The sequence below is a fragment of the Salmo salar genome, chromosome 07 (assembly GCF_965601325.2).
Source record: "Salmo salar chromosome 07, fSalSal1, whole genome shotgun sequence".
Taxonomy (NCBI): domain Eukaryota; kingdom Metazoa; phylum Chordata; class Actinopteri; order Salmoniformes; family Salmonidae; genus Salmo; species Salmo salar.
In genome coordinates this window covers 25098108-25119100 of record NC_138297.1, presented here as the reverse complement: position 1 = coordinate 25119100, position 20993 = coordinate 25098108, and the positions used below count along the sequence as shown (strand labels likewise).

Below are 20993 nucleotides of genomic sequence, written 5' to 3'. Positions count from 1 at the left end.
GTTACTGATAGTCTGTAGAGCATATACAGATGGACTATCCAAATAAAGTTACCCACGGCGTTCTTTCCAAACCACAGATATATCTACAGGAGACAGGACAACAAAAGTGACGCAATTATCACACAGACAAACAAACTTCCTCTTGCCTTTTTTTCATCCATCCTTTTTTAAAATTAAATAATAATATTTTCTATTTAAATACCAAATGGCACTATGATAGAGGGGGCAAAACAACTGAAACAAACAGGACAAAACATGTACAAAACATCCGTTCAAACAACTGCACTGTGACTGTAAGACGTTCAAACGAGAAGCAAAACAACACAGGAGAACAAATCTAATCCCAAAAGTGAAAGCACCCACAACGTCAGCGACTCCAAAAGGTTCCCAGGATTCGGGTTGATTGGCTGCTGGTTGAATGAAGGAGAAAGAGAGACAAAACAGGCATGCAGGATGTTCATCATAAGAACCAATCAAGATTTTCCTGGCAGTCTTGGTATCTGCGTCAAAGCCGTAGTTGAGCACCGGTCTGCATAAAGCCAGACACGCTGATAATCAGAGCATAGCTTCAGAGTTCTCACGTAAGCCCTTTCTTCCTCTCAATCGTTTCCTCCTTCAACCCGACAGAACCTCCGCTTCTGTCTCTCCCACCTCTAGTCCGTTCAATAGGCTTATAAGAGTTGTATAAAACTGTCATTCACACAGATATTTTCTCGCACATTCATACAGCACATACAAACACACAGATCATTTATTCTATGAAGGGTAACAGACAATAGTGAACAGTTGGATATTGACGTATACAAATATCTTTACAACTTGGTTCAGTGGCGTTATATAGTGATAATGATTAACCACTGGAGCCCAACTGCAGTCTCTAGTTCCCAGTTACACTATATCCCTCAGAATACTTTCGCCATGACAGTGAGTCGAGCTTAAATGTAGAGCTATAAGTAATTACAAAAGCAATATAAAATTCATTTAAGGACACTAACAAACAGCAGTTGGAAAAGTGTTGTGTGTTAAGAATGAGGCGGGCGGTGAGGCTTGAAGAGTTTGTGGTATAGGCTAGGCCTCCTCCTCCTGGACTTTGACAGGCTGTCAATGCTGTCAGTCAGGTACAGTGCAGAACAACTCCAACAAGGTGTCATCGGGTGCAATCCACGTGGATTATCCAGTGCTTGGCAATGAGAACTCACAGTCCATGCTAAAACACACAGGCACACACTCATGCTAAAACACACAGGCAAGCGCACACACACACACACACACACACACACACACACACACACACACACAGTACTGAAGAGCCGTAGAGCAGTGCATTATATGGGCCCCATTCGTTGGTGACTTCACCACATTCCTCCCTCATGTCAATATTCACAAGGTGCTACCTGCTCTTGTTCTTTTGAAGGTCCAATAGGAACCATTCTGTCCACATCGCTTCATTCTCTCCTGTGAGGATCTGGTCCACACACTCTCCTCTTTTAGACTTCTACCTGGCAACAAGCAGGGTCAATAGTGTAAGAGCCCGCCCCCCTGCCAGAGGGAGCTCCAATCAGTTCAGCCCTGCCTCGGGGAGCCCCAATCAGCTGCTACCCTGGTTGCAGATGGGCGCGTTGGACAGCAAGAGGTGCACCTTGCCTCGCAGGAAGTTAACGTGGACCTGGAGGAGCTCTGAAGCAGACGACACCCGCCATGTCTCCTCACCTCCAGCCACTCCCCCTGCTGGAGGGGTGTACTCCTGACAGGAAGAAAAAAAACACAGCGATGTGAAGGATCCAAGAGAAATCTTCATGTTATCCTAGTGCCCTCAAACTCAACTCTGGACCTCGAAGCAAGTTCCACCGCTTTTTAAAATTGTTCCCTTCTAATCAGGCACTGATTCAGACTTGGGATACCAGGTGGGTGTAAATCATTATCGGGTACAACAGAAAAACAGCAGGCTCTGGACCTTGTAGGGTAAGAGTTGAATACCCATGTGCTAGTACTTGGGAAGTGAACAGGCTGGAGATGAGTTGACTAATCTAAAATGTAATTTGACACGAAGATCCGGACGATTCCGTAAGCAGGGGTCTGATTACCATCATTTTTATAGTTACTTCATAATCCCTGTTACATGGAAGCCATTACTACCTAACCCTGATAGTGCATATCAGCAGTAGGTCTATTTCACCAGGGTACAAGCTCTGGGCGATGTTTGTTTGATGTCTCTACTAAGAAACCTCTCAGTGGCCCTTGAGCCTGAACGTACAGATGGAGTGACTGGAGCTCCGTTTGTCTTTCCATGGCCTCGGCGTGTACCCAGTGAACTCTGCCTGCCTGTCAGTGACCTCACTGGTGGAAGCGATTGTGGTTGTTGTAATTTCTGCTACTATCTAAGAACCAGCCCCACTGGCGAGGGATTTCTTAGAATTTCTCAGACATGACAGTTCTTTACTGTCCGTATGACACAACCATACAGCCCCCCCTTCCCCTCTTCCCCTCTTCCCCCCTTCCCTCCACTAGCAAGCTCTACAGTGAGGAAATAGTAGTAACTGAGTCACTCAGGTTAAACCTTGCGTGTCTGTAGGAATGCATCTGCCTGGACAGGGCCCTAAGTGAACTTAAGATAGCGAACATTCCTATTCTTGTCTCCAATAGCAACTTTGATACGTCATTCAATAATAACTACAATGAAATGGTGGGAATTACAGCACTGATTGATTGATTACCTGTTCACCTGTTTGCCTGACAGTTATTTTACCTCAATATTCACCACTCTGTCCTCATGCCACAACCTCACTCTGCCATTGACCTTTGCCCTTTGAACCCTGACCTCTGTGACCTAGCTCACCTGGATGTTGAGGCTGCGCAGCACCTGTCCGATGCTGAAGATGTTTCTGAGGCTGTTGTCTATGTGGCTGTGCAGCGCTGTGTTGGTGACGGAGGTTCGTAGCGAGCCGATGGCCTGGTTTAACAGCCACAGGCCAGACTGAACCTCCTGAGCTTGCTCCAGTGCCTACAGAATCACACACAGACATAGTTCACCAGTTGACCAGAGCCATGTGATTTAGGTTGAAACCTCAATGGCCAAACTCTCTCTTTCTATGACTCTACAATGGGATGACAGGATATATTGCTGGTTTGATAACGGTACAGCACATTCTTAGGCAGATTGATTCTTAGAGAGCGAGAGGGTGAGACTGTTGTTACTCACATTTTTCCTCTCCCAGACATTGATGTCTACTTTGGTTTGGGGAACAGTGACAGGCTCTGGAAGACCACGTCCTTCTTTACATGCCAGCTGAGAGAGGGATCGGGGGGGGGGGTGGATGGATGGATGGAGAAGAGAAACAGGGCAAGGAAACATGGATAGATTAGAAGACAGATGGAGAAATGTGAGATGAAATGTGACTATCTCTGTAAATAGCACCAGCTCATGGCCCTCAAGAGACCAGATCAGACGTGGATGTGGTATGTGTCTCACCATGGCTGCCTCAGCATCTCTGGCCTCTTCAATGAAGTGTTTTAGGACCCTCAGGTCACAGATCGGACGCAGGGGGCTAGATATCCCTGGTTTGGTCCACTCCAACAGCATCAGCAGAAAGGTAAAGAGTCCTACACACACACACACACACACACACACACACACACACACACACACACACACACACACACACACACACACACACACACACACACACACACACACACACACACACACACACACACACACACACACACACACACACACACAGGGGCTTCAGCAAACACACTCTCAACACTCCGTACCATTACCACCCATAACCAATTATAAACAATATGTAGCGTAACACCCATACACAATAGGGCAAACGTTATCGAAGGGGTAGGGGCTAAGGGTGGATTTGAGCTTGGGCGACTAACTAGGTATAGACTGCATGGGTCTGTATAAACTTGGTGGGTCAAATGCAATTCTGAACTGGCACAAGTATTGGCCACAAGCGGGACTCGGGATGTCGTATCCTTACACAAGGAGCTCCAACTACTTGTACTGGTGCAAAGAATGACACTTTTTCTTTCTTTATGTATATAATTAATAGCTGTAGCTAGGCATTTTTTATTTATTTGTATTTTTTACTTTTTCCCATTTTTCTCCCCATTTTCGTTACATCCAATTGGTGTTTACAGTCTTGTCCCGTCGCTGCAACTCCCCTACGGACTCTGGAGGGGCGAAGGTCGAGAGCCATGCGTCCTCTGAAACACAACCTTGCCCAGCCACACTGCTTCTGGAAACACTGCTCGCTTAACCCGGAAGCCAGCCGCACCAGTGTGTCGGAGGAAACACCGTCTAGCTGGCGACCGAATTCAGCTTGCAGGCGCCCGGCCTGCCACAAGACGTCGCTAAACCGCGATGGGACAAGGAAATCCCGGCTGGCCAAACCCTCCCCCAACCCGGACGATGCTCAGCCAATTGTGCGCCGCCTCATGGGTCTCCCGGTCACGGCCGGCTGTGACACAGCCTGGGATCAAATCCGTGTCTCTACTGACGCCTCAAGCGCAGTGCCACTCGGGAGGCTGTGACTTGGCATTTAAACTCAGTGGCGTGTATTCATGGATGCCAAGGGAAGCCAGGCTTCCCCCAAAAAACGGACCAAGAAAAAAAATACAAAAACATGTAAAATAATTTATCTTTTGTCTCTGTGTTTTCATGATTTTCCTTCAATTCGCAAGAGGCTGAATGTATCTCACTGGAGAAATCATCCAAGCGAGCAAAACGGTGGCTAGCTAGCTAGCTAAAATTGGCCATTTCCTAAATTAGCCATGGAAGGAGATAGGGATTTGGACTTGTGGTTTTTCTCAATTCTCCGTACTGGCCAATGATTATAACGGTGATTCTGATCCAACCATAAATATGAATTCATGAAGAGGAATGTCTCAACATTGTGCCCCTGGACTGAGAGGATGGACGTTCAATATGTAGCTAGATGTCACGTCCTGGCCAGTATAAGGGTTAATTGGTATTGTAGTTTGGTCAGGACGTGGCAGAGGGTATTTGTTTTATGTGGTTCGGGGTGGTGTTTTTGGAAAAAGGGTGTTTGATTTAGTATTTCCGGGTTTGTGGGTTATGATCTTTGTTTACGTATTTCTATGTTTATCTAGTTAGTTGTATGTCTATGTTTGGTTAATTGGGGTGGACTTCCAATTGAAGGCAGCTGTGTGGTGTTGCCTTTGATTGGAAGTCCTATATTAGTTGGGTGTGTTTGTTCATTTTGAACATTTATTAACTTCCCGAAATGAACGTACAAAAATAACAAAACAAGCGAACGAACGATATACCGACAGTCTGGCAAGGCACAAGGCTAAACACAGAACAATCTCCCACAATTAAACAAACAAACACACCCAACTAATATAGGACTTCCAATCAAAGGCAACACCACACAGCTGCCTTCAATTGGAAGTCCACCCCAATTAACCAAACATAGACATACAACTAACTAGATAAACATAGAAATACGTAAACAAAGATCATAACCCACAAACCCGGAAATACTAAATCAAACACCCTTTTTCCAAAAACACCACCCCGAACCACATAAAACAAATACCCTCTGCCACGTCCTGACCAAACTACAATACCAATTAACCCTTATACTGGCCAGGACGTGACACTAGATGTACAGTGCAATCGGAAAGTATTCAGACCCCTTGACTTTTTCCACATTTTGTTACATTACAGCCTTATTCTAAATGTATGAAATATTTTTTCCCCCCATCAATCTATACACAACACCCCATACTGACCAAGCGAAAACACGTTTTTACACATTTCTGCAAATGTTTTAAAAATAAAAAACAGAAATACCCTATTTCCATAATATTCAGACCCTTTGCTATGAGACTTGAAATTCAGCTCAGGTGCATCCTGTTTCCATTGATCATCCTTGAGATGTTTCTACAACTTGATTGAAATCCACCTGTGGTAAATTTAATTGATTGGACATGATTTGGAAAGGCACAAACCTGTCTATATAAGATCCCACAGTTGGTTGACGGTGCATGTCAGAACAAAAACCAAGCCATGAGGTTCAAGGAATTGTCTGTAGAGCTTTGAGACAGGATTGTGTCGAGGAACAGATCGGGAGAAGGGTACCAAAAAATGTCTGCAGCATTGACAGTCCCCAAGAACACAGTGGCCGCCTTCATTCTTAAATGGAAGAAGTTTGAAACCACCAAGACTCTTCCTAGAGCTGGCCGTCCAGCCAAACTGAGCAATCGGGGGAGAAGGGCCTTGGTCAGGGAGGTGACCAAGAACCCGATGGTCACTCTGACAGAGCTCCAGAGTTCCTCTGTGGAGATGAGAGAACATTCCAGAAGGACAACCATCTCTGCAGCACTCCACCAATCAGGCCTTTATGGTAGAGTGGCCAGACGAAAGCCACTCCTCAGTAAAAGGCACATGACAGCCCACTTAGAGTTTGCCAAAAGGCACCTAAAGACTCTCAGACCATGAGAAACAATATTCTCTGGTCTGATAAAACCAAGATTGAACTCTTTGGCCTGAATGCCAAGCGTCACGTCTGGAGGACGTGAAACCAGGTACCATCCCAAGGGTAAAGCATGTGGTGGAAGCATCATGCTGTGGGGATGTTTCCAGTGGCAGGGACTGGGAGACTAGTCAGGATCGAGGGAAAGATGAATGAAGAAAGTACAGAGAGATCCTTGATGAAAACCTGCTCCAGAGCGTTCAGGACCTCAGACTGGGACGAAGGTTCACCTTCCAACAGGACAACGACCCTAAGCCAAGACAATGCAGGAGTGGCTTCAGGACAAGTCTCTGAATGTCCTTGAGTGGACCAGCCAGAGCCCGGAGTTGAACCCGATCGAACATCTATGGATAGACCTGAAAATAGCTGTGCAGCGACGCTCCCCATCCAACCTGACAGAGCTTGAGAGGATCTGCAGAGAATAATGGGAGAAGCTGATGTTGCCCATGAAAGGAAGTTAGGCTAGCGAGCAAGCATTTTAGCCAGGTAGCCTAGGACAACAAAAAATAAAAGCGTGTACTGTATGACAGAGTGATAGACCATTTCGTCAACATGAAAGAGAGGAGGATGGCATTGGCGTTTCTCTGCAAGTAGGGTGAGTCAACATGTTTTTTTCTACTTGCACAAACGCGCACACACACAAACACAAATCAGAACCATGGACAGCCAGATTATATTTAGCTTATGTTGATTGGACTAAATATTTTATATATATATATATATATATATATATATATATATATTTTAGTTGTCACTGTATTAGACTAAGCATTGGTGATTTGATGATGTTGAAATTCTGAAGTTGAAATGGTGCCGGAATAGTGGAGGCGGCTCCTGTTTGCTTTGCGACTTGCGGTAACTCTCCGTGGTTCTAAATCAATAGTTGTTTAGTGGTTCGGAAATGTCGGAAACATTAACTTGCTTGACCATGCTGTAGGTCATGTATCTTAACTGTTTGTTACATGCAATATGCGTTGTGGACTTCGGCTGACAGAGGTTGCTCTCCAGTTTTGTGATGAAACAAAGGTGTGGTTTAATTTATTCTGCCACTGTGTATTCGTATTGTCTCGGCCTTTAGGCCTATATATCACGGTCGGAAGGCATATGAACTAGCAGGTTATAGAACAAACAACGTAATTATCACAACATGTATCTTGTAATATGGCGTTTTTTTCTGGCTTGGCTTCCCCAGTGATTTTACCCATTCACCGCTACAGTTTAAACTACATTATCATTAAAGAAATGCCACTGACTTGGAGCTATGCTAGCCTATGCATGTGAGTGTCATCCTCTCTATACCCAGCCCACTCTGGCTCTATTCATCTCTCATAATTCTGTCTACTTCCCTTTATCCCAAGTCAAGTCATTTTCCCTGTCTCCCATCGTCTGTGGCATCCCCTCCTCCATCTCCTTGCCCCACATTTTGAGCCCATCCCCTAGTCCTTTGCGAACCCCTCTGAATCTCTGAACCTATGAAGAACACACGAACCAGTCACACAGGTTAGTCCTCAGTCAACGGAATCCTTTGACATCTGAACGGTTCCTTCCTGCTCTGTCCGTAATGCTGCGTCACAGACTGGACGCTGTACTGTGGCTATGCTCGACACAGCTTGCTTCTCCAGACAAACTACTACTGTTCCATTCAGTTTATTTCATTCACACTGTAGAAGAATAACGCTTTGAATTGGGAGTTACTTGGTACACCTGACTTGCAAGCAACGCAATGGGTCTTGCTTGTTTGTGATCCGTCATCCAGAACATGAGATGTGGCCCTGGACACACACGGAGTGGCTCGCCTTCCATTAGGGTCCATGTCAATCAGGCAGCACCATGCTACTGTGCACAGCACATAACAGTGCTTTTGTGGAAATCTGCGTTCTATGTATTACTGAACTTCACGCATAATGGGGTCACGCGTGTTCTTAGAGTGTGGGAGACGTGTGGTATTTCTAGTGACAGCCCGGTAAAAATGGGCTCAGCAGGCCTTTTCATACATTCAGTCTGCAGGGCACTTCTCCTAGTGCAAACTGTTCCATATCAATAGTGGTAACCCCTATGGGTTACACTGACAGTTCAATGGAGTTGTTCCACTCTGCTGCAGGTCATTTGGGCATCCCGCTGAATGAGCTCTTTCACTGCAGCCTGACTGTGTGACGCAGTGAGATGCTACAGATTACAGACAGCCCTCCAAGGCTGCCTCGTGCCAGGTCAGACACTGGAAGCCTCCACATCTGTTTCCCAGGAACGATTTTGTTGTGGTTTGTTGTGGCCAATTATTTGGGTTTAGGCGGTTTATACATAGAGAGTTGACTTATCAAGCAAGATATCTGTTTTGAACAATGAATGAGTATAAGTGACCTGCGTTCCACCAGATGATGTGCAGCGTAGACCATTGATGTTTTTTTATTGATTCATATTTACTCAATTTTGGCTGTGGGACGGCTGGAGCCCCTTTGAATTAAGAGACAGGGATTCACAGAGGTAACCTTCTACCCCCTCTTGCAACCTGACACATAGGATACTTCACCCTGACACGTAGGATACTTCACCCTGACACGTAGGATACTTCACCCTGACACGTAGGATACTTCACCCTGACACGTAGGATACTTCACCCTGACACGTAGGATACTTCACCCTGACACGTAGGATACTTCACCCTGACACGTAGGATGCTTCACCCTGACACGTAGGATGCTTCACCCTGACACGTAGGATGCTTCACCCTGACACGTAGGATACTTCACCCTGACACGCAGGATACTTCACCCTGACACGTAGGATACTTCACCCTGACACGTAGGATACTTCACCCTGACACGTAGGATACTTCACCCTGACACGTAGGATGCTTCACCCTGACACATAGGATGCTTCACCTTGACACGTTGGATGCTTCACCCTGACACGTAGGATGCTTCACCCTGACACGTAGGATATTTCACCCTGACACGTAGAATATTTCACCCTGACACGTAGGATACTTCACCCTGACACGTAGGATACTTCACCCTGACACGTAGGATACTTCACCCTGACACGTAGGATGCTTCACCCTGACACATAGGATACTTCACCCTGACACATAGGATACTTCACCCTGACACATAGGATACTTCACCCTGATACATAGAATACTTCACCCTGATACATAGAATACTTCACCCTGATACATAGAATACTTCACCCTGACACATAGGATGTGTTTGGGTGTACAGCACCAGACCACGTCCGCCTCGTAGGCTACCAACCCTGGGGGCTTCTCAAAGAACCTCTTTATATTGTCTGTCTGTGTTGTCCCAATGTGCCAGAATTGAGCCAGCTATAAGCACTGGCTTATCTGCGTCGGCTCTCCATTTGACTCCATCCACCCCCTCACCACCTACTGGAACCTCACACTGGCCCTGTGGAGATGAGAAACTAAACCTTTATTCAGTCCAATGTCCAAAGCCACAGAGACGATAGTCCTGCGATCCATTGTGACATAGCTACGCAGCTCTGAGTCCACTTCCTCTTCCAATTAAAATGTGGGTAGGTCAACATAATGACAAACTTTTGCTGACATATGATGGGGGTCCCTGGGCAAGAAAAGGTTGAAGACCCCTGTTCTATTGATGTGCGGACGTGAACATGTTTTTGGACTGATAAGCATTTAAGCCAGCAGCAGTAGTGTGTGTGTGTGTGTGTGTGCGGGGTTGTCTCTGTGTGGGAAGTTCATAGATAAACCTATGCAGTATACACATATGTTTAACCCCTTCCAGGTTCTTAGGGAGTAGTGGCACAATGTAATGACAGGACAAAGTAACGTATTAATTGCACTATAACCTTACACCTCATTCCATTCTGAGAGGTTGTGGGTGAAAGCAGCATAACTGACCTCATAACTGACCTCATTTAGGGCGGTATGTCTAAATACCACACCCTTCTATCACTCTGTACAACAAGTTGACAGAGTGAACTTTGCCATGGCCTACGTGTGAAGGTGAAGGAGAGTGTGCACTCACTTACTCACTCACTCTCAGACTCCATCACTGGGTGACTCTGCAATACTGACCAATAGTCTACGCTGCATGTCTGCCAGCCACGAGCTGAGCACAGGGACTCTGAGTCCAGGAAGTTGGACAAATGTAAAGGTAACAGGACCAGTGCCAAAAGCACCAAATGCCAAGATTTGACTTCTATTTTTTGCCTTTCTATGGTCTAGTTCTGTGCTGTGCACTGATTATGCAGCTTGGCAAGCACCAGACTTAAAGTGTGGCAGATTAATCTCCCAAAGGTCACCTAGCTGTCACTGATGCCCTCTTATGAGAGGAATTTTATTCCAAATTCAATCAACGCTTGACGTTTAATCATTCAAATGACTTCTACATGACTTTGGTTTATTCTCAAGGTGAACTCAGCACTTCAATCCAATTGGGAAGAGTGACAGAGAAATTATGCATAACAACAAACTACACTGGCAGCCTTTTCTCTTAGACTAAGATGAATGCACTAACTGTAAGTCGCTTTGGATAAGAGCATTTGCAAAATGACTAAAATGCTTTTTTTAAATTCTAAATGAATGTGAACATTTTTGAGTAATCAGCAAGCAGGTCACACTGATATGGCATAATTTCCTGTGAGGAATCCCAATGTAATGCAAAGTCAAAGGGTGGAATCCTGAACTTCCTCTGTGGAAATCAATTTTCTGCTAAATGATCCTTTGAGAAATGTAAAGTCATCGCATTCTAACATTAATCAGCATTAACTAGAAGCATGACTTCCTCGCTGCCTCAACATTGCAGAGTCATGCTACAGTTAACTAACAGGAAACACATCCATTTCCTTATTTAAAGTAAATAGCCTTGTCAGAGCCAGAACGGCACATAGGACAGGAGCCTCACTCTCCTGTTAGCGTGAGGCATCTTGATTTACAAGCACACCCACTGGACAGGACGTCAGTATATCGCAGGGCAGGGCCTTACCCCCAATCCATCAGCTCAACTTTCCAATCTCAGAGAGGACACTGTAACCACAAGTCTACTGAGTTGGTTGGTACTCATGGTATGGTGAAGGGTAAAAAAGTACTCACATATGAATTTGATCATCTTGAGTGGCTCTTTTCTATTCAAAACTTTGGAAGCATTCAACTTTCCATCTGAAATAATACATTATCTAATAAAATTGCTTTAGAAAGGGCCATGAGACAGGGATGTCCCCTCTCCCCCCTCCTGTTCGCACTGGCAATTGAACCGCATGCAGAAATAATTAGACAGGACCGAAACGTAACAGGTATCAGTATTGGTAAACATGAATACAAACTATTCTATATACTTATTTTTGTTTATATTCATGACGATCTCCTGATACACGTGACTAATATTGAAAACGTAATGCCCCCTTGTTAAAAATATTTAAAAAATCTCAGGATATAGGAAAAGAAAAATAATAACTCATGAGCTACAGCAATCCCTTAAGTGGACCACAAAAAATATGAAATAGGATGCTTGATAAGTGACAACAAACAACAAATCTATAAAGATAGCCTAATCCTGTTACTCAACAACATGAAAGCAGATCTAAATGGAAGAATCTCAGCATAAACCTTACAGGTAGAATAAACCTCTTTGGAATGGCGTGGCTCCCAAAGTTTTTATATTTATTTTCGGAAATACCAATTACTCCACCGAAGACATTCTTTAAAAAAGTATACTAGGCCATAACATACTTCATATGGGAAAATAAAACTCATGGAATAAATAGGAAAGTTTTACATGCCCCGAAATCTGAGGGTGGTTTTAACTTTGTAGTCTTGGAATTGTATCAACTCGCTACCCAAGGCTTTTACTTGCAACATATAGTTAAATGCACTAAAGAGGAACAATGGGTACATATTGAAGATGCCATGCTCATCCCCAAAATACGTTCACGTGTCTGTTTTCAAAGGATGGAGCTAAGAACATTAACGACCTCATTGTTAAGAACACTATAAATGGAAAGAAGTTAAATGGATTCTACAAGAACCAATATCACTCCCTAAAAAGCACACCCCTATGGAACAATCCTTGGATAGCTTTTCATAATTCACAGATAAATTGGCCTGGAAAACTAAAGGCACAGAAACCATAAAGTATATGGTAATAGGAAACACAATGATTTCCCACGACAGAAGTCAGAAACGGATACTCATATGATTGGTAAGATTTACAAAAGCTTGCAGAGAACCTATCCAACTGACAATCTCTTCAAATCTATTTCTAAACTATTGGAGCAAAATTACAGTTAGCAACATTTTTTATCCAGTAGAAACTAATGTATCATACAATTGACATATTTCACAAATTCTACAGCACACTAGCAGAGTCATGTCTTAAGTGTAAAACTAACAATGACTCAATAATTAATGCCTTAGAGTGCTATAAAGTCCAAAAGTCATGGACAGAGTTAGAATGCTGGCTGTCAGAAGTTTTACAAGTTTTACAACAAAATGTACTTTTTATCTGTCTAGCTGCATATTTCAAGACATGGCATAGCCTATGAGGTTCGGTGAGATACCCAGTGGGTTGGACAATATTATTTTTGTCACTTACATTACCAGTCAAAAGTTTGGGCACATTTAATAGTTTTTATTTTTACTATTTTCTACACTGTGTAAGGGCTATTTGACCAAGAAGGAGAGTGGTGGAGTGCTGCATCAGATGACCTGGCCTCCACAATCACCCGACCTCAACCGAATTGAGATGGTTTGGGATGAGTTGGACCGCAGAGTGAAGGAAAAGCAGCCAACAAGTGCTCAGAATATGTGGGAACTCCTTCAAGACTGTTGGAAAAGTATTCCAGGTGAAGCTGGTTGAGAGAATGCCAAGAGTGTGCAAAACTGTCATCAAGGCAAAGGGTGGCTACTTTGAAGAATCTGAAATATAAAATATAATTGGATTTGTTTAACACTTTTTTGGTTACTACATGATTCTGTGTTATTTAATAGTTTCGATGTGTTTCACTATTATTCTACAATGTAGAAAATAGTAAAAATAAATGAAAACCCTGGAATGAGTAGGTGTGTCCCAAGATTTGACTGGTACTCTACAGTATATTGAAGAAGCTATTACTTAAATGCTGGAAGTCAAATAATACTCTAAGGTTAAGACAATGTAATAATCAAATGCTTCGTTATTTAAATATGTATTGGAATTAGACATTTTTTCCAAATTATTTTCTTAGTGATCCCCAATCAAGTGAAACATGGTAATTGTACCAGCATGCAGCTTCAAATCCAATACTGAAACGTGTGTGGCTCAGGGAGACCCGTGCGTAATTCTCTCCACTGAGCTGGAACCGCGGGGATAAATCTCCTCCATGCTTCGCCTCATTAGGCTAATAATTCGGAGACTTTACGCATGTAGGCTAGCTCAGTTGAGCTCTTCGCTGTGTCAAAACCTCTATGTGAAAATAAACTACTTTTACTGTAATTAACTTGCACTAGCTCACTGCTCACATCATGTGGACATTGAAACGCTCACAAAACACTTCCACATTACTTGGGCTATATAGCTAATTATTATTCCGAAAATGTGGATATAATATCTTATTTCGGTTATAATATACCAAGTAATTATAAAACGGTCTTACCTCTACTTGAATTGTGGAACATTTGCAAAGCAGTGCGGCATCGTTTAAACACATCGCGCGAAATGATAAAATATGTTTACACACTCCACAACAGGTATTGCAAATGACATCCGTCCATTTAATCCCAACCATGCCCAGAGAGCACTTGTCCGCATTCTCCAGACGCTGAATGTGGAGAGTTTAGTTTGCATTGCTGATTTTGGTAACCTGCTAAAACGTTTAATTACCTCCCCTCCGCAATGTGATAAGACGATACAGCCGATAGGGATGCGCACACACTCTTTACGCACCAACACAGACAAGAGCAATAAACCATCAACTCAGGGCGTCCTTTGCCAAACCATGAAAATATTTAACCCCAGGAGAAAAAAAACGAAAGCATTAGGACTACTAGTTACTCACTGGGTGGTAACTCCATATCGGAATCCGCATAGTCCCTCACAGGATCCTCGCTGTTTCGTCTATATACACCATTAATTGCAACCGAAGCTCTTTTATGGATTTGTCGCAGGATTTGTTTGCACTTATCCGGTAGTTGTTTCTACAACTGACCTGTTAGATTTTTGTTATTGATGACAATGAAAATAAAGTTGCATTGTCCTGTGATGACTATCTGAACGACCTCCGCTGTTATGGGTCCACTTTTTTATTTGATTGTCATCCAAATAATATCCATGTTTTCAAACAATAGTCCCCAAATGTAGCCTAAATCATGTCTCAAAAAAGTAAGGAGGGACTTCCCATTCACTCATTATCTATGAATAATCCCCTGTACACGCTTTCCACTTGGCTGACTACAATTTCTTCAGAAATGACATTGTAAACAATGGATCAAATATTCCTAACTTTGATTCACTGGACACAGTGACATCCTTTGTAATCCTGGTATGCAAGTGTACCAGAAGTGCCGGTGTGCCATGGTGCGCTCACAGACCAGAGCGTCACAAAAGCAATAGCCTTGTCCTAGAGTTTTATGTCAGTAATTCTGTTATTTGCCTGTTGATGGAATTTCTCAGAGGCCTTTCGTGTCAACATCTTTAAACTTTGTTTAGACGCCGACAGCCCCCACCCAGTTTTGTTGACGCAGCGGTCGTCTCCCCGGGCTGTAGCCTGATGTCTGGGAGACACAGCCACGCGTGGCGGGGGTGGGGAGGCTTTCCTGGAGCCCTCCGAGGTTCCTGTCCAAAGATGTCGGTCACTGTATTTCCTGCACGTTCACAGCAGAAGCAGCATCAGGTGACAATAGGGAACAAATGTATTTGCGCTCAGATATAGATGACCCCCTCTTCAGTCGATCAACATGGACATGGTCAACGTCAACTACATACATTTTTTTTTTTAAATCCACGTTGTTTTCACGTAATTTCAATAACACAAATACGACGTTGAATCAACGTGGAATACTGATTGGATTTGCAAAAAGTCATCAATGTAAGCGAATTTCGTTTTTTTTTTACCCAACCTTTCACCTAAATTGGTGAATTTTTTTGTGTTGAATTCATGTTAAATTCACATTAGTTGACTATCAGCCAAATGTAAATCAAAACTATAGGTTGAACAGATGTCTGTGCCCAGTGGATTGTGTGCACTGTAAAATAATTGTGTGCACCATTTAATAATTTCACCAACATTCACGTGATGAATAAACTTGCTTAAGACATGTGGACTTGTGTTGGCTCCCCTAAGTTAAAGCCTTCAACTCAGTGGGCTAACGTTCTTTTCGGTTGCATATAGGCTATGACCCTGATTTGATACCCAGACAATCACATAAGGAGTTCCAAATAGTTTATTTCTAGTTTGAACTTCAGTTATTCAATACATCCTTGTTCCTAAAACCCTGATTAATAAGGCTATTGTCGTTTAAGGAGTTTTATTAAGACTCTGTAATGACATTTAGGTTGTTGCTCAGAAGGAAACCTAGAATTGTTGACATACTTTGACGTATAGTACTTGGCTCACATCCAAATGAACGAGGTTCAGGTACTCAGCATCTGTATGAATCATTTGGGAACAAAGTTCATTTTGGTTAAAAATGTGAGACGTGATACAATGATAATAACGTTACATAACATACAGGCAAGTAAGCCTCTTGAAACGCAACAGTAGCCCATACCTACTTGTACTTACAAGCGGTGTCCATGCCAACACCGAAATAGAATCCATGTCTCGGGAAGACGCAGAGACACTTTCAAGGAATCTGATCAAGTTTCAATGGGAGGCCGAGAGTCCACTCCGCTAGTTTGCAGACAGCATTCTTAGAAATGTTTCCTGCTGATATAGTTCCCTTGTGTTACAATCAAACACGTAATATGCACTAGTAGCTCTGTTTAGTAGGATTACTACATTTTTTTACATTTTCGTCATTTAGCAGACGCTCTTATCCAGAGCGACTTACAGTAGTGAATGCATACATTTCATTTCCTGCATTTTTTTTTTTTTTTTGTACTGGCCCCCCGTGGGAATCGAACCCACAACCCTGGCGTTGCACACACCATGCTGGCGTTGCAAACACCATGCTAATTTCAATGACTTTGCTAGTTTGTGGAATTTGCCCAGAGGATGTTTCTCAGAACACTGAGCTTATTCTGGAGATCCCCTTGCTATTAGCTGGCCTGTGGGGCCCGAGCATAATTGTCACTGTGGTCGTGCGTGCATGTATGGGGGTGTGTGCACTTACAGTAAGTTTGTACAGTATGTATAATATGCACGTGAACATGTATGTGTCTAGAGTATGGGGTTTTCCTGTATTTGTTTTAGTAAAGCAGTAGGATCCGCTAAGCAATCAGAGAGTGACACCTGATAGCGCACATTCAAACATACCACTACTTCCTCTATGACGTAAAAGGCTCTCATAGTCCCTTAATGGTGTGTAAATCATGACTTACAGGAGGACTTTGCTGGAAAGTTCCTGTACTTAGGTCCCAGTGGGTTTTAAAAGGGCGGATTGAGGACAGGCCCCATATTGGGCCCCAGTTAAACACCAACAGAACAATGTGTTAATTAGCTCTGGTAAAGATGCCTTTGGAGCACTATCAATGTACCACACATGTGTAAGGGTGTCATAAGCGTCGTAAGAATAGGACCAAGGCACAGCGGGTAAAGTGCTCATCTTCTTTATTTGAAGTAACGTGAACACTTAAACAAAATAAAGCAAAATGACAAAACAGTTCCATAAGGCAACACAGGCTATACAGGAAAACAACCACCCACAAAACACAAGTGAAACAAACACAACTAAATATGGCCTCCAATTAGAGACAACGACAACCAGCTGCCTCTAATTGGAGGTCATTGCCAAAAACCCAACATAGAAATAGAAAACTAGATATAAACATAGAAATAGAGCCTAAACCTAAACCCCAAAACACACAAAACAAACATCCCCTGCCACGCCCTGACCAAACTACAATGACAAATAACCCCTTTTACTGGTCAGGACGTGACAAAGGGCACCATCTATCACACCAATAGAGCATTATAACACTTGCTATAAGCATTCATAACCGCTCATGGTTTCTTATAAAAAGCCTTTAAAAATGCCTTGAAATATACTTGGACTACATTACACCCACATGGTTCATTAAAAGTGATACTGATGTTCGGTCTGATCTTTTACAAGCAATAAATATAGTTCTTTTTTCGCCCCCTCCTCAAATAGGTCCAAATCCTATTGAATAAAGACTGGCACCAAGACGGCAGTGTTGGAAATCACACAAGGCTGCTGAGGGGACAACAACTCATAATAATGGCTGGAATGGAGCAAATGAAATGAAATGGCATCAAACACATGGAAACCATGTGTTTGATGTATTTGATACCGTTCCACTGATTCCGCTCCAGCCATCACCACGAGCCCGTCCTCCGTAATTAAAGTGCCAATCTTTAATAGACCTTATATTATTCTAGGTATGAAGAGGATTCATTAAGTTGCATTTATTTATTTAAACTTTATTTAACTAGGGACTGGGTCTATGTGCCCAGGGCTGGGGGCTGGGTCTATGTTCCCAGGGCTGGGGGCTGGGTCTATGTTCCCAGGGCTGGAGGCTGGGTCTATGTGCCCAGGGCTGGAGGCTGGGTCTATGTGCCCAGGGCTGGAGGCTGGGTCTATGTGCCCAGGGCTGGAGGCTGGGTCTATGTGCCCAGGGCTGGAGGCTGGGTCTATGTGCCCAGGGCTGGAGGCTGGGTCTATGTACCCAGGGCTGGAGGCTGGGTCTATGTGCCCAGGGCTGGGCGCTGGGTCTATGTGCCCAGGGCTGGAGGCTGGGTCTATGTGCCCAGGGCTGGAGGCTGGGTCTATGTGCCCAGGGCTGGGTCTATGTACCCAGGGCTGGGGGCTGGGTCTATGTGCCCAGGGCTGGGCGCTGGGTCTATGTACCCAGGGCTGGAGGCTGGGTCTATGTGCCCAGGGCTGGGGGCTGGGTCTATGTTCCCAGGGCTGGAGGCTGGGTCTATGTGCCCAGGGCTGGAGGCTGGGTCTATGTGCCCAGGGCTGGAGGCTGGGTCTATGTGCCCAGGGCTGGAGGCTGGGTCTATGTGCCCAGGGCTGGAGGCTGGGTCTATGTGCCCAGGGCTGGGAGCTGGGTCTATGTACCCAGGGCTGGGGGCTGGGTCTATATGCCCAGGTCTGGGTCTATGCGGGGCGGCAGGGTAGCCTAGTTGTTAGAGTGTTGGGCTAGTAACCGAAAGGTTGCACGTTTGAATCCCTGAGCTGACAAGGTACAAATCTGTCGTTCTGCCCCTGAACAAGGCAGTTAACCCACTGTTCCTAGGCTGTCATTGAAAATAAGAATTTGTTCTTAACTGACTTGCCTAGTTAAATAAAGGTAAAATAAAAAAATGTGCTGGGGGCTGGGTCTATGTGTTGTGTCTATGTGCCAAGAGATTGGAGCTGGGTCTTTTATTTAACTAGGCAAGTCAGTTAAGAACAAATTCTTATTTACAATGACAGCCTACCAAAAGGCAAAAAGGCCTCTGGCGGGGACAGGGTCTGGAATAAAAAAATAATATATATATGACAAAACACACATCATGACAAGAGAGACACCACAACACTACATAAAGAGAGACCTAAGACAACAACATAGCATGGCAGCAACACAACATGACAACAACATGGTATCAACACAACATGACAGCACAGCATGGTAGCAACACAACATGACAGCACAGCATGGTAGCAACACAACATGACAACAACATGGTATCAACACAACATGGCAGCACAGCATGGTAGCAACACAACATGACAGCACAGCATGGTAGCAACACAACATGGCAGCACAGCATGGTAGCAACACAACATGACAACAACATGGTAGCAACACAACATGACAACAACATGGTATCAACACAACATGGCAGCAGCACAAGTTAGAAACACATTATTTTAAATGATAAAATTCGAAGGAAACTTGCTAAGAAACAGGGTTTAATAGTGAAGTAGACTGTATAGTTCAAACTACTGTACATAATTCCTGTCACAATTCATTAACGCCATTGGGCCACTTGATTTTGGCATAATTTAAGACTTTCTATAAATATTGGTTCAAAACAATGGAAGGCCCAAGGTGTGAATTTCTCACCCACTATTGCTAAAAAAATGTTGCATAGCAAACAACTTGTGGGCACCTTGGATATTACAGGCTACAAAGGACAGGTGGTTTACAAAGCACATCTTCACATAGACATGCAGTGAGGCATCAAAGATAACCCACGTGACTGGCTGTGCAGTCTCAATGTCTCTTAACATTGTCATGGTTCTCAGTCTGGCCTGGGTCCATGGCTCGCTGAACTGTTTGCTCAAATCAAACTCTGGGCTGTTTGCTTATGCCTGAGCCAAAATGAGAGAGGGGGGAGAGAGAGACAAGGTACGTGCTGCGAGCCATGTGTCAGGGCTGGGGGCTGGGGGGTGTCCCCGTCTTAGTGACTCCATGGCTGGGACCTACGTTACCGTTGCATTAGGAATGATTTAAAAGGGAAAGAGGGACGAGCCCAAGGACACCCACCTCCCCTTGTTGTCAATAAACAAAGACAGCCAGGAGTCAGGGAAAGAGAGCGAGAGAGACAGAGGGAGAGAGAATCCACAACATAGTAAACAGCACCAGTGAAAGTGCATGGCGGCAGTCTTTCTCCCTGCCGCTGGGAAGACAGCCAGATAGGTCTGCCTTCTGCAAGTCAGTCCACTGGCGCGACACAAGACAGGAAACTCACAGGAAAGAATGGGGGGACCAGAGAGGCAGGAGCCAGGACAGGGACAGTAAGCCTGTCGGAAGTTATTGTTTTCGGACCAACACAGGCGTCTGTCCGTAGTCGAAGAGTAATCTTCCAGTCGGGTCTGGCCTGGGACAGGTTCCACTTATGCCGTGACCCCTCCAATAGGGATTTTCTGGGACAGGAAGCCCCGAAGCTCGTCACCACAAGAGGCGTATTGTGTCTTGCTTGTAATAACAGTAGCAAGTAGTTATTTAATACATTTTATGAACTTCCTTATTCAATGACCTTAATTTGATACCTATGGGCCATGAGGAACGGGAGGACACTGACCTTTTGGATGTAAACAATGCTTATGATGACTATTAAAACTACCTCCCCACTCTATAAGTCATTTTGTGGATGCCAGACACACTTCAACTGCGTTGTATCTGACAATCTCACAGTTCCCACCACGCATTTCTTTCGATGCATCAGCTGGTCTTTCAACCGGCTACAGCGATCCTCTTCTCGCGTGATGATAAGTTGTATATTTGTCCATCTCTCCTCTATTCTGTTCAGTCTCCATTACCGCCCACGAACAAAAAATGAAAAGGATGACACAAAATAACCCGGCTAACTCCACCAGCACTCCCTCCTTCATACTTAAAAACATTTTTACCA

At 44.1% G+C, this 20993-nt stretch overlaps 1 protein-coding gene across 1 annotated transcript; it reads right to left on the bottom strand.

The window, feature by feature from the left end:
* Positions 1 to 733: 733 nt before the first annotated feature.
* Positions 734 to 14394, bottom strand: epoa (erythropoietin a). The gene is made up of 5 exons (XM_014207097.3): positions 14121 to 14394; positions 3470 to 3600; positions 3200 to 3286; positions 2837 to 3001; positions 734 to 1744 (listed from the first exon to the last, which is right to left on the bottom strand). The coding sequence occupies exons 1-5, from the start codon at positions 14140 to 14142 to the stop codon at positions 1589 to 1591; spliced, it is 561 nt and encodes a 186-aa protein (XP_014062572.1). The 5' UTR covers positions 14143 to 14394; the 3' UTR covers positions 734 to 1588.
* Between the last annotated feature and the right edge of the window lie 6599 nt (positions 14395 to 20993).